This window comes from Mauremys mutica, chromosome 1 (genome assembly GCF_020497125.1).
Source record: "Mauremys mutica isolate MM-2020 ecotype Southern chromosome 1, ASM2049712v1, whole genome shotgun sequence".
NCBI classification, from domain to species: Eukaryota; Metazoa; Chordata; order Testudines; family Geoemydidae; genus Mauremys; species Mauremys mutica.
Genome location: NC_059072.1, coordinates 178,697,437 through 178,710,615, shown reverse-complemented (window position 1 = coordinate 178,710,615; position 13,179 = coordinate 178,697,437). Strand labels below are relative to the sequence as shown.

The 13,179-nt window shown below is 46.7% G+C and overlaps 1 protein-coding gene across 2 annotated transcripts in view; it reads right to left on the bottom strand.

Moving 5' to 3' along the window:
* Positions 1 to 9,457, bottom strand: part of GPR89B (G protein-coupled receptor 89B) — a 29,858-nt gene extending 20,401 nt beyond the window's left edge. Inside the window, exons 1-5 of one of the 2 annotated variants that reach the window (XM_045002049.1) lie at positions 9,317 to 9,457; positions 4,648 to 4,707; positions 3,560 to 3,663; positions 2,232 to 2,338; positions 1,328 to 1,429 (exon numbers count right to left, since the gene is read on the bottom strand). In XM_045002049.1, the coding sequence (XP_044857984.1) occupies positions 1,328 to 1,429; positions 2,232 to 2,338; positions 3,560 to 3,663; positions 4,648 to 4,707; positions 9,317 to 9,358 (415 nt within the window). In that variant the 5' untranslated portion in view covers positions 9,359 to 9,457. Of the gene's footprint in view, positions 1 to 1,327; positions 1,430 to 2,231; positions 2,339 to 3,559; positions 3,664 to 4,647; positions 4,708 to 6,605; positions 6,677 to 9,316 lie in introns of those variants that run through there. The other variant, XM_045002050.1, reaches the window with a different exon arrangement.
* Between the last annotated feature and the right edge of the window lie 3,722 nt (positions 9,458 to 13,179).

Here is a 13,179-nt window from a genome sequence, read left to right as displayed (position 1 = left end):
TAAGAGTAGATGTAAAAAAATGAGATTCTTGAAATTTCCAGTGGTCAAAGATTCCATGGCACTTTTACACATAGATTAAGAGGGTTAGCTCCAGTGCCCTGGCCAAATTCCAGTTGGGTGGTTACATTCTGCCAAGCCAAGCTCCTCCTGCAGCTTTAAATGGATACACCAGGGATCAGCAACCTTTGGCACGCGGGCCGCCAGGGAAAGCCTCTGGCGGGCTGGGCTGTTTTGTTTACCTGCCGCGTCCACAGGTTCTGCCGATTGCAGCTCCCACTGGCAGCGGTTCACCGTCCAAGGCCAATGGGGGCTTCAGGAAGCGGCGGCAGCCAAGGGATACTCTGGCTGCCACTTCCTGCAGTCCCCATTGGCCTGGAGTGGCAAACCGCAGCCAGTGGGAGCTGCGATCGGCCGAACCTGCAGAAACGGCAGGAAAACAGAACAGCCTGGCCTGCCAAGGGGCTTACCCTGACAGGCTGCATGCCAAAGGTTGCTGATCCCTGGGATACACACTACTTTTCTCCAGTTCCTTAAACCGCTGTGCAATGTTGTTCTACACTACTGAATAGATACTGTATTCAATCCCAGAGAAGGGTGGATTTCAGTGGGATGTGAAGTAATCAGGCATTCTTTCTCAGACAGAAAAAATGTTTTAGAATCACAGGTGAAATCTTTCAGCTATTATAGGGTCAGCGCAGCCTGTCAATTTCTCCTAGGGTTCTTTCAATGCTGGGGCTCATCAAATGAGGGAGAACTCATTCATTAAGCATTTACGGCCTGATTCTGCAGCCACCTCTGTTCACAGAATCCTCACTCATTTCAAAAGGAGCTGGAGAACAACATGGTAACAAAAATCAGGACTCAAGAATTCAGTACTGACTATTCAATAATGGGTGTTGATTTTTCTAAGTTCTCTTCTTCCCTGGACTTGCTTTAGCACCCGCAAGAAAAGAAAGAGTAAACATGGCGGTCAACGTTTAGGTCTTACATTTTGGGGACTCTGCCCCCTGCAAAATGCAAGCAATGTTAAGTTCCTCTGGATTCCAGATTCACCCAGGACTTCCTGACTTGCTATATTTTTACTGTTTTCTGGAGGGAAAACAATACAAATGAATCAAGTAGTCCAGTTGTTTGGACCTGTGTTGTGATGACATTAAAGGTTCATGGGGGTTTCCTGACTTTCAGAGCTTATTCTCCGGAGTAAGCAAGCAGATATGGAATGTACTTCAGTTCACAGAGTTGCTAAGAGCCAGACAGTGAAATGCTGAAGCACTATCTCTGCAAAGGAGGAGGAGGAGGAGAAAGAAACATACATATGAAAACTCACCATGTTTTGGGCTGAGGATAGGAAATGGATCTCCCAGTTTCCAGAAGAAATACATGAATGTCAACCAAATAACACAGGCAAAGAGCAGCCTTTGTCTATGCACTGAGAAAAGGGGAGAGAAAACAGGCATTATTAGAAAGTTCCTGTTCTAGGTTTCATGAAAGGCTGCAGAATCACTACATTGGTCTCAAGATTGTGTTGCGTAGAGATGATTAAAACAGGAGCGATCTGGCACTGTGCTAGCAGTATCTAGTACTGTAACTCTTATGAAACTGGCCAACTCTAAATGGCTCAATCACCTGACAGGCACAGTCAAGAGCAAGGAGTAATGCAATGAAGCCTCTTTTTGGGAGCTCTGGGACAGCCTGCTCCTCAAGGAGGTATAAACGATCCTGGAGCTCGCACACACTGGGAGGACACATGCTGCCACATCTCTTAAGGAGATGCAATATGCATGATCAGCTGTTCTAACTTGGGCAGGGCTAGAGCAGAGCCCTGACTCCACTTTCTGTTGATACTTCTTTCCCTCATTAGCAGGGCTAGGGCCGGCAGCGGTTCTAAACCTATTTACCACTGTGGGCTGCATATGCAGCTCTCTATATCTAAGTAGGCCACAGCCACACAATATATAAACTACTCATATGGCTCTAAGGATGTCAATTGGTCACAGCTGTGTGCTGATTGGGCTGCAAGGAGCCCACAGGCTGAGAACCTTTGCTGTAAGGGAACAGTTCCTGCACTTGGAAGAGTCTGTGGACTGCATTTTGCCCTTCTGCTGTACAGGGGAGAGGGTGAGGGGCCCTAGTGTTGGAGGACCCTAGCCCTATTTGTGAATGCCTGTCCTCCATTGTGAGGCATAATTCTCAAACCTACCAATCTCACTGCTGTAAATCTGCATACTCACATAGTCGAATATTGCTCACAATGAAGTAGCCAATATAAAAAGGCACCATGAAGACTAGGACGAGCAAAATCACACACAGATTCAGTTTCCAGTGAAAATATCGGGAACTGAAAAGGAATCAGAAGATTGATCAGGGCCTGATCATAATGCAAAGATTTCCTCTTAAAGCTGAACACATCTCACTGCTCCCCTGCAGACTAAATTGCACTAGATAACACCCGCCTAAAAGCAGCACACTGGGACAACCCATACTGGATCTTACTCTAGAGCTCACAAATGTGCATAAAAAAGCAATTGGCATACCAGAACACAGCAATGGGCCATCTAATCAAGTATCCTGTGTCCACAGTGGCCAATGCAACTCAATAATGCACCTAATTGAGCAATAAGGCAAAATTTCTTCCTAATTCCAGATAAGGTTCAATTTATGCCCCCAAAGCAGGAGAATCTGAGAGTCCCTGTCAATTTTTCCTAGTTAGTGTAATTTAATATATGCTTATTTATAGTGGTACTCATGCAAAGATATTTTCATCACTGATACACTGCAGTGGCAAATTCCACAGATTAATAATACATTGGGAGAAGATGATTTCCTTTTATCCATTTTAAATGTGTTGTGTTTTAATTTCCTTGAGTGCACTCTTATTCTTGTATCATGGGAAAAGGTAAGTCGGAGCACCCAGCTGGCAACTTCTATATTCCTCTGTTCAGTATCCTCTTTTTCTATTCCCTTCTGAAGTAAGCCTAATACTTTGAACTCTCTTTTTTATGGAAGCCCTCAGTCCATGCCTTCAGTCATTTTAGATTAGTAGAGCAATACTGATTATAAGGTGCAAATGTATCATCGATTTATAGTTACTGTTGTATCATTCTTACTCTTCAATTAACATAGTATCTTATTTGCTGTTTTCATCACAATCAAGCACTGAGCAAATACTCTCTGTAACTCTTTATAATTACAGAGCACTTCACAAACATTAATTATGAATTAATCCTCACAACACCCCTGAGGGAAATAGTATAAACAGAATCCTTATTTTATAGCTGGAGAAACTGAGGCAGGAAGATATGCACCTTGCCCTAAGGACCCTGAGCAAGTTGGTAGCAGAGACTGTATGGGAACTCAGCAGCTCCTGGCTTCCAGCCTCATACTCAATCATATGAATGACCCTGCTGCTCAGATGTCTTCACTGAGCTATTCATTATGTTGCCTACACAGCTTTTCCTTGACATGGGGACAATTAACTCCGAAATAGTTCTAGAATAGCTAGAGAATAAAACGAAGGCCAGGCCTTTATCTAGGAAAGTGTGGTAGCCCCCATACCTACCTGCTATTTAGCACCCCCAGGATCTCAAAGATGATGAGTTCAAACATGGTGCAGGAGAAGGCGAAGGTCACAGAGAAGACCACCTGCACCACATACTGTCGCACCTGTGATGGAGCAAACACGAGACAGGAGTCACTTCCATCCTCACACAGTACTGGCCAGTTACATGTCAGTCAGGGGAAATAAACCATGAGGTGCCTCAGCACACAACAGGGTCTACACTTGAGGTGCCCGTACCTTGCCAAAACAAGGGGATAAGCTGGCAGTTTACAAGGAGCCAGAGGGCTACATCCAGTTTGTACAACATTGAGCTGATTGTAGCTGCCTTTGTACTTAAGACAGAGGTGCTATACGTAGAAAAGACTACATGCTCCAGCATACAGTGCATCAGGCCACGTGAATCAAAATGGTGCATCACTTGCTGGGTCCTGTACTCTCAGCTGGCCCAAACTCTGAATTATAGACATGGAAAGCCATGGATTGTATTGCAATACTCTGTGGGACAACATCCGGCCTGCACTTTGGCCATTCCTAGCCTACACAATACTCTCTCTCATATCCCTCCTATTTTGCTACACTGTTACAATTTTATTCCCCATTGGCTTCTTCCTAACAATCCAGTCACACTGTATTTTTTACAAGTTTTCCAAAATTTAAATTCAAGGGACACTATCAACTTAAAAATAACGTCTGTGTGAGAAAATTTTGTACCGACGACTTATGAGGAACACCCACGTGAGTATAAGCAAAAGTGATGAGGAATATATATAAATATATTTTTTCTACATTTTCAATTTGTTTATATTTAACAGCACTGTGTATGATAACTTTCACTGTTTCCCAAGTATTGTCCATTTCCCCTGTTGTCTAGGTGGGTTTTTCAAATAGCAACAGGGGAGGAAAAACATTCTTTTTTAAGAACAGGAAAACGTAAAACCACAAAAATACAGCTGAAAGGAGGAACTCAAAGGAAGGGGAAGTACCCCAAATTGTTTTTTTACTGATTTTATTAAATGGACTAGATTTCAATGTGACAGCTTCATTGTAAGATGTAGAGTCACAGTTTGAATGAAACAGCCCCTCCTCACCTCATAGTCCTTGAATAGCTTGCGCATGAAGAACAGCCACCCAAATCCAAAGAAGAGCACCTGTAAAATAGAGGCCAACCGAAAGGTATTGGTTAGGAAGAAACTTGCAAAATGTGAAGAAGCAAGCTTCTGGGCAACATCACATAAGGCAAAGCACTACAGCGCCTGCTCATCACATAGTTCCCAAGTATCCAATAACCAGAGAGGTCCAAAATGGCTGTTAGTGTGGAGAGAGGGAGAGATTTAAGTGAGATGAAATGTAACTGAGACACAGAGTACCACTGCCTTACTGCAGACCCAGTAATGCACAACTTTTCAATGAAAGGGGGCAGAGGAAGTGGGAAATAGAGGCAAAAGAAGCATCTAGGCTTCTAGGTATGAGCAGATATTACAGAAATCATCTTTCACTAGACTAATGAAGACTTACAATGCATTTTATTTTTACATAGCAGCTTTAACACACTCTCTCACAATGTCTTAGAACAGTGGTTCTCAAACTTCTGTATTGGTGACCCCTTTCACATAGCAAGCCTCTGAGCATGACCCCCCCTTTTAAATTAAAAACACATTTTAAATATTTAACACCATTATAAATGCTGGAGGAGAAGTGGGGTTTGGGCTGGAGGCTGACATTTCGCAACCCCCTATGTAATAACCTCGTGACCCCCTGATGGGTCCCGACCCCCAGTTTGAGAACCCCTGCTTTAGAAAGACTGGTTTAAGTGAAAGAAAAGAAGTTTAAGATGGGAAGCAGTTTAGAGAGAGGGGAAGGGGGTTACAAATAAGGCAGAATACATGAAAGCAAGAGCCTCATCTGTAAAAAGTTACAGGGAGAAGACAGATCAAGCCCAATAATGCTTTTCACTTATACCTGTATAGTGCTTGTCATCAGAAATTCTCAAAGTAAAACACTTTACTAACTTACATTAGCTAAGCCTCACAACACCCTTTTGGGAGGTAGAATAAATACCATATCCATTTTGGGGATGGATAAACTTAGCCACACAGAGGTTAGGTGACTTGGTCAAAAGTGAACAAGTCAATTGCAGAACTAAGAATAGAACTCTGGAGCCCTGACTGCCAATGCCCTGCTCTAGCCACAGGACCACACCTGTCTCCCAGATGGCACAAAGGCATCGGTCTAAATAACACGTGGATAAAAGTTAAGAGAAGATGAACAGAAAGAACATGATTCTTTTTTAAAATTTATTTTAAAGGGATATTTTTGATGTCACAGATAGGATCAGAAAGGCAGAACAGATGGCAGTGACACAGTGTCACTTCTTAGAGCAGGGATAGTCTGTTTTTTGTCAAGGTCCCAATTTCTGGGTCAAGGTATAGTCAAGGTCCAGACAGACACAAGAGAAAATAATTTAAAAAATAACAGCAATAATGATGATAAGTAAATAAATAAAAAGATTTCGGGGTCCATTGAAAAGTGTCTGGAAGTCCAGATTTGATCCGCGGTCCGCCTATTGAATACCCCAATCCCTATAGCACATTAAAAATTTGATAGCATTATGGACCCCTGACATGCAGAGAGCAGGGATTAAGGAGGAACAAAGACGTGAGGACAAATTCTGGCTATGCTCCTGAAATAGAAGAATGAAATTTACAGACAAAGAAGATCTGGAAAGTATGAGCCAAGAAAGACCAAACATTTTTGCCTTGGCAGCAAAATTATGAAACCAAAAGTATGAATTAAGGAGGGTGATTGAGAGAAGTCAGAGAAATCGGGACAAGGAGGACTTTAGTTTTTGAAGTGACTGATAGAAAAAGGGTAAGAAAAAGGTAAGACTTATTACTATCAGGCAGAAGGTTTGGGGAATGAGTTAAGGAAGTATTGTAGGTGTCACCTACATAAAGTGATTCCAAGGCTGAAGCTGGCAAGTAGCGCCTACAAAAGGAGCAGAGAAATACAGACTAGAAGGAAATCAAAAACACAGATCAATTTTTACCTAAAAATATCGAGATTAGGGCTCCTTTGTTCCTGGCACCATACAAACACTCAGGAAGACTGAGGGCTTGGCTACACTTGCAAGTTGCAGCGCTGGTAGAGGCTTTCCAGCGCTGCAATTAGTAACCGTCCACACCTGCAAGGCACATCCAGCGCTGCAACTCCCTGGCTGCAGCGCTGGCTGTACACCTGGCCAGGTTGGGGTGTAGCGATTGCAGCGCTGGTGATCCAGCGCTGCTCATCAAGTGTGGACACACACCAGCGTTGTTATTGGCCTCCAGGGAATAAGAGATATCCCAGAATGCTTTTAACTAAATTACTCTCTTTGTTTTGTTATGCAGCCTCTCTTTGTTTTGTTGTGAACTCCGATCGGAGCTCCGTTGAACTGCTTATCTAAAAAACAAACACTGATCACAGCAAACAGGAGCTATCTGTACCTGGCTGTGAACGATCAAATGAGAGGCAAGCAGTTTGCTTGACAGAGAAACAGCATTGGATGCAGGCTGTTTGCAATTAAGACTAAGGGTTCGCGAACATTTTGTGATTTTTCAATCCAGGGAAGCTAACACACAGTGTTGGCTCCAAAAATCCACTCTCTCTATCTTCCCTGCTCCCTGTCACAGTACACCACAGGGAGTGAGTGAAACAGCGGGGAGTCCGTGTTGGAGGCAGGCTGTTTGCAATTAAGACTAAGGGTTCGCGAACATTTTGTGATTTTTAAATCCAGGAAGCTAACACACAGTGTTGGCTTCAAAAATCCACTCTCTCTATCTTCCCCGCTCCCTGTCACAGTACACCACCCTCCACCCTCCTCTTTTGAAAAGCACGTTGTTGCCACTTGAATGCTGGGATAGCTGCCCATAATGCAGCACTCCCAACAGCGCTGTAAATGCTGCAAATGTGGCCACACACCAGCGCTGGTAGCTGTGAGTGTGGCCACACACCAGCGCTGGCCCTGCACAGCTGCACGACCAGTGCTGTAACTCCCAGCGCTGCAACTTTCAAGTGTAGCCAAGCCCAAAATCTTAAGAGTTTAGTGTCTAATTAAGACACCACAAGTGATTGTGCCAGTAAGAAAGGGGTCAGAAGAGAAATTAGCCTATGTAGTCTTAAGTACGCACCTTGATGTTTCTGAAGATGATGCAAAGCCTCCACCAGAAATGAAAGAGAAGCAATTTAAGGAGGTAAGAAATCAAATCAGAAAATGAGTGAATGGGAGACTTGCTTAAGGAGAACAGTGATCAACAGGTCCAAAAGCCACACTGAAATCAAACAGGATAAAAAGAAAATGATGTGTCAACAAAGAGACAATGCACAAGTCATTACTATGCAGAAGACAGCCTCAGCACTATTAAATGATCAAAAACCAGACTGAAAGCAGTCAGGGAAGTTGTACCAAGAGAGGTAATCAGAGGAAAGGACACTATTTTTTAAAAACCTGGATAAGGGGAAAAAAGGAGAAAAAACATAGGTCAAGTAACTAGCAAGTGAGGTAGGTTCAAGTAAGTGGGTTGTCCTCCGTCCCCCGCCCCAGATAACATTGTTTTGGCTCTAACGGGGCAATGATCCATTTTAACTGGAATAACAAGGACAGTACGGCCGGAGGTTAATAAGGCTCCAAGTGAGATAGGTATGTCTACAGTAGAGACTAAATGAAAGATGACTGATGGAAACTGGAGGAAATGAAAGAGATGGAGATGATCCTGGGTTGCAGGTGGATCAAGGGAGCTTCAACAGTTGTCGAAAAATACTTTCTAGAAACAGATTAAAATCTTTCAAGTTTGGAAAGCAAAATTGTAGAAGATTCCTCAAAGCGGTAAGCAGGAGGGAGAGGCCATGAGTAACCAGCACTCTGGATAATGATAGACCCAAGTAAGACAGTTCAAAGGACAGCAGGCTGAACTTTCGCCATGGGCTTCCCACACATGGCAAATTTGGATTTGTGCAAATTATGCTGGGTTATAGGAATTCAATTCTCAATAGCCTGTCACCCCATCTTGCTTGGAATCACAATCCTGGGGTTATTTTACTGAGCTGAATATTGTTTTAGTAATTAAAAGATCCTGATTGGTTTTGAGATTTTTATAGCCTTATTCCGATGTGGACTTTACATCACAGCAGCAGGTTCTCAACAGGGGACAACAATAGGTCCAGGGTAGGTTACAACCACCTTCTCTCGTGGATACCGCGGGGGGGTATTGTTTTTTTCCGGCTGAAGCACAGAGTCATGACACTGAACAAGGGTTGGGACCCACAAGCAGGAGCAAGAGAGGAGGGAGCCGTAGTCTAGGCAAGCAGCGACACTGCTCTCGCGCTGGGCCGCTGGACCAATGGGGAGCCCCTGCGCCCCACAGCCCCGGGGGTCGCAGTGCGCCAGCGACGGTCAACTCGAGGCGCCGGGGAGGAGCCTGCCGGCTCGCGCGCCGCAGCGCAGCGAGTGCCCGCCGGGGACGGGGCAGGGTTTGGGGGACACGTGGAGAGACACTGGGGGGCCGCTCCCGCTCCACGTGCCTCACGCGGGCCGGGGGGGGGCGTAGGAGCGCGTCACACGGAGCGGGGGGGGGGTCAGGGCTGTCGCGCCGCCGGCGCGGGGCCCAGCGATGGGGGGCCGGGGCGGGGCGGGGGGGGCTCGGCGTCCCCGCCGAACAGCCCCGGAGCAGCCGGGTCCGGGTCAGCGCCCGCCCGCCCGCGGGGGCCGAGCCCGGGCGGTACCTGGGACGTGACCATGATGCCGGAGTCGATGAGGAAGCTCATGGCGGCAGCGGGGGGAGGGGCGCTGCCCGGACCCGCCACCGGCCGCTCCGGCTCCCAGCCTGCGCGCGCCGCGCTCCCGGCCAGGCTCCGCCCCCTCGCCCCCGGGCGCCTGCGCGAGTGGACGGGGCCAGCGGGACGGCTGGGCTCCGCGGCAAGGGGCGGGGCCAGGCCGCGGGGGGCGGGGCCCGGGATTTCGATTAACGGGGCGGGGCCAGGCAAAAAGGGCGGTGCCTGAGAGTGCTGCTTGGGGCGTGGCCAGTGCACAGGGGCGGGGCACTGGAGCTGCTCGTGCAGGGGCGTGGCGGGAAGTGCGTGGAGGGGCGGGGCCTTGGAGCTGAGGCATCCTAGCAACTGTTTTGCCCAGTGCCTGTTGTTTGTCTCGTTTTCCCTAGCCAGGGGCGGCGCTAGAAATTCCGCCGCCCCAAGCAGGGCGCCGCGCCGCTCGCGCCGCCCTTCCCCGGGCCCGCGGCCGGGGCAGAAGTGCCTGCGGACGGTCCCATGGTCCATGCCTGCGGGAGCTCCGTCCGAGCCGCGGGACCAGCGCATCCGCCGCAGTCATGCCTGCGGGAGCTCAAGCGGAGCCGCGGGAAGAGGGGACCCTCCGCAGTCACGCCTGCAGAAGGGCTGCCGGAGCCAAATGCCGCCCTGCCAGGACAATGCCGCCCCACGCGCCTGCTTGGCGCGCTGGGGTCTGGAGCCGGCCCTGTCCCTAGCAGCTCCATTGCAAGCCAACCGCCCTCTTAGTGGAAGAGTTTTACGCCAGGACTTGCTGAGCAGTTTGTGAGGCAAACTTTGCTCTTAAATCAAAAAGTCTTTGAAAAAATCTTCCTAGATTTAAGAGAGTGTATTAACCCGGCAACACACTTAAATATAATTTATGCCAGGGTTTGGTCATCGTATAGATGTAAAGCAGAGGATCCCAAATGGTGCTCTGCTGGGAGCTGGCTGGTTCATATGACACAGTTTGTCTTTATTTGTAGCTGCTAAACTGCATTAAATAAATTGAAAAGACGTTAAACACTTTCCTAATTTTACCTTCTCCACAACATGGTTTTACAAAAGGTAGATCGTGCCAAACCAACCTGATCTCCTTCTTTGAGAAGGTAACAGATTTTCTAGACAAAGGAAACACAGTGGATCTAATTTACCTCAATTTCAGTAAGGCATTACTGTTCCACGGTTCCACATGGGGAATTATTAGTTAAATTGGAAAAGATGGGGATCAATATGAAAATTCAAAGGTGAACCAGAAAATTCGAACTGGTTAAAGGGGAGACTACAACGGGTTGTACTGAAAGGTGAACTGTCAGGCTGGAAGGAGGTTACTAGTGGAGTTCCTCAGGGATCACTTTTGGGGCCAATCTTATTTAATCTTCTTATTACTGACCTTGGCACAAAAAGTGGGAATGTGCTAATAAAGTTTGCGGATGACACAAAGCTGGGAGGTATTGCTAACACAGAGAAGGACCAGGATATCATACAGGAAGATCTGGCTGACCTTGTAAACTGGAGTAATAGTAATAGGATGAAATTTAATAGTGAAAAGTGCAAGGTCATGCATTTAGGGATTAATAACAAGAATTTTAGTTATAAATTGGGGACACATCAGTTGGAAGTAAGAGAGGAGGAGAAGGACCTCGGAGTATTGGTTGATCACAGGATGACTATGAGCCGCCAATGTGATATGGCCGTTAAAAAAGCTAATGCAGTTTTAGGATGCATCACGCGAGGTATTTCCAGCAAAGATAAGGAGGTGTTAGTACAAGGTACTGGTGAGACCTCATCTGGAATACCGTGTGCAGTTCTGGTCTCCCATGTTTAAGAAGGACGAATTCAAACTGGAACAGGTTCAGAGACGGGCTACTAGGATGATCTGAGGAATGGAAAACCTGTTTTATGAAAGGTTTCAGAGTAGCAGCCGTGTTAGTCTGTATCCGCAAAAAGAACAGGAGTACTTGTGGCACCTTAGAGACTAACAAGATGGACATCATACCAAAAGGACTAAAGGTAAAAAATCCATTACAATCTACATATCACACAGACTATGCTGACAGATTGTGCCACACACTCTCAAAGAAACTGCGAAACCACCTGATCAACATCCTATACAGCAAACAGGGGAAGATTAAAACTTAGACTCTTCCTGTTGGTATGCATACTTCCACCTTTTCATGTTCAATGAATAAATATCTCCCGTCTGTGTGTTCCATTCTATGCTTCCAAAGAAGTGAGCTGTAGCTCACGAAAGCTCATGCTGAAATAAATTTGTTAGTCTCTAAGGTGCCACAATTACTCCTGTTCTTTTTGTCTTATGAAAGGAGACCAAAGAGCTTGGCTTGTTTAGCCTAACCAAAAGAAGGTTGAGGGGGGTATGATGGCTCTTTATAAATATATCAGAGGGATTAATATTAGGGAGGGAGAGAAATTATTTAAGATTAGTACCAATGTGGACACAAGAACAAATGGATATGAACTGGGCACTAGGAAGTTTAGACTTGAAATTAGACGAAGGTTTCTAACCATTAGAGGAGTGAAGTTCTGGAACAGCCTTCCAAGGGGAGTAGTGGGGGCAAAAGACATATCTGGCTTTAAGACTAAGCTTGATAAGTTTATGGAGGGGATGGTATGATGGGATAGCCTAATTTTGGCAATTAATCAAAGATCAATTGCCAAATTATCAGCAGGTAAGTATGCCCAGTGGTCTGGGATGGGATGTTAAATGGGATGGGATCTGAGTTACTACAGAGAATTCTTTCCTGGGTGCTGGCTGGTGAGTCTTGCCCACATACTCAGGGTTTAACTGATCGTCATATTTGGGTTTGGGAAGGAATTTTCCTCCAGGGCAGATTGGCAGAGGCACTGGAGGTTTTTCGCCTTCCTCTGCAGCATGGGGCACGGGTCACTTGCTGGAGTATTCTTTTCAGCTTGAGGTCTTCAAACCACAATTTGAGGACTTCAATAAGGCCTGGTCTACACTAGGACTTTAATTCGAATTTAGCAGCGTTAATTCTAACTAACCGCTCAACCGTCCACACCAGGAAGCCATTTAATTCGAACTAGAGGGCTCGTTAGTTCGAATTTGGTACTCCACCCCGACAGGTGGAGTAACGCTAAATTCGACATGGCTAGCTCGAATTAGGCTAGGTGTGGATGCAAATCGAACTTAGTAGCTCCGGGAGCTATCCCACAGTGCACCACTCTGTTGACGCTCTGGACAGCAGTCGGAGCTTGGATTCTCTGACCAGCCATACAGGAAATGACCCGGGAAAATTTGAATTCATTTTCCTGTCTGGGCACTTTGAATCTGATGTCCTGGCTGGACATCGGGGCGAGCTCCGCAGCACCTGCAACGATGCAGAGCTCTCCAGCAGAGGAGTTCATGTTATCTGTGAATAGAAAGAGGGACCCAGCATAGACTGACTGGGAACTCTTCGATCTGATCGGTGTGTGGGGCGAGGAGTCTGTGCTTTCGGAGCTGCGCTCCAAAACAGGGAATGCGAAGACCTACGAGAAGGTCTCCAAAGCCATGAGAGACAGAGGATACAGGCGGGATGCAACGCAGCGCCGCGTGAAAATCAAGGACCCCAGACAAGGCTACCAAAAAAATCAAAGCGGCAAACGGACGCTACGGAGCCTGCCACCACTGCCCCACCAGTGACCGTGGACTCTGACGATGGGACAGTGTCGACGGCCAGTTCCTCGGTGATGTTCGCGGACGGTGAAGATGAGGAAGGGTTTGTGGAGGACGAGGCAGGCGAGAGCGCTTACAACGCTGGTTTCCCCGACAGCCAGGATCTATTCATCACCGTCACGGAGATCAC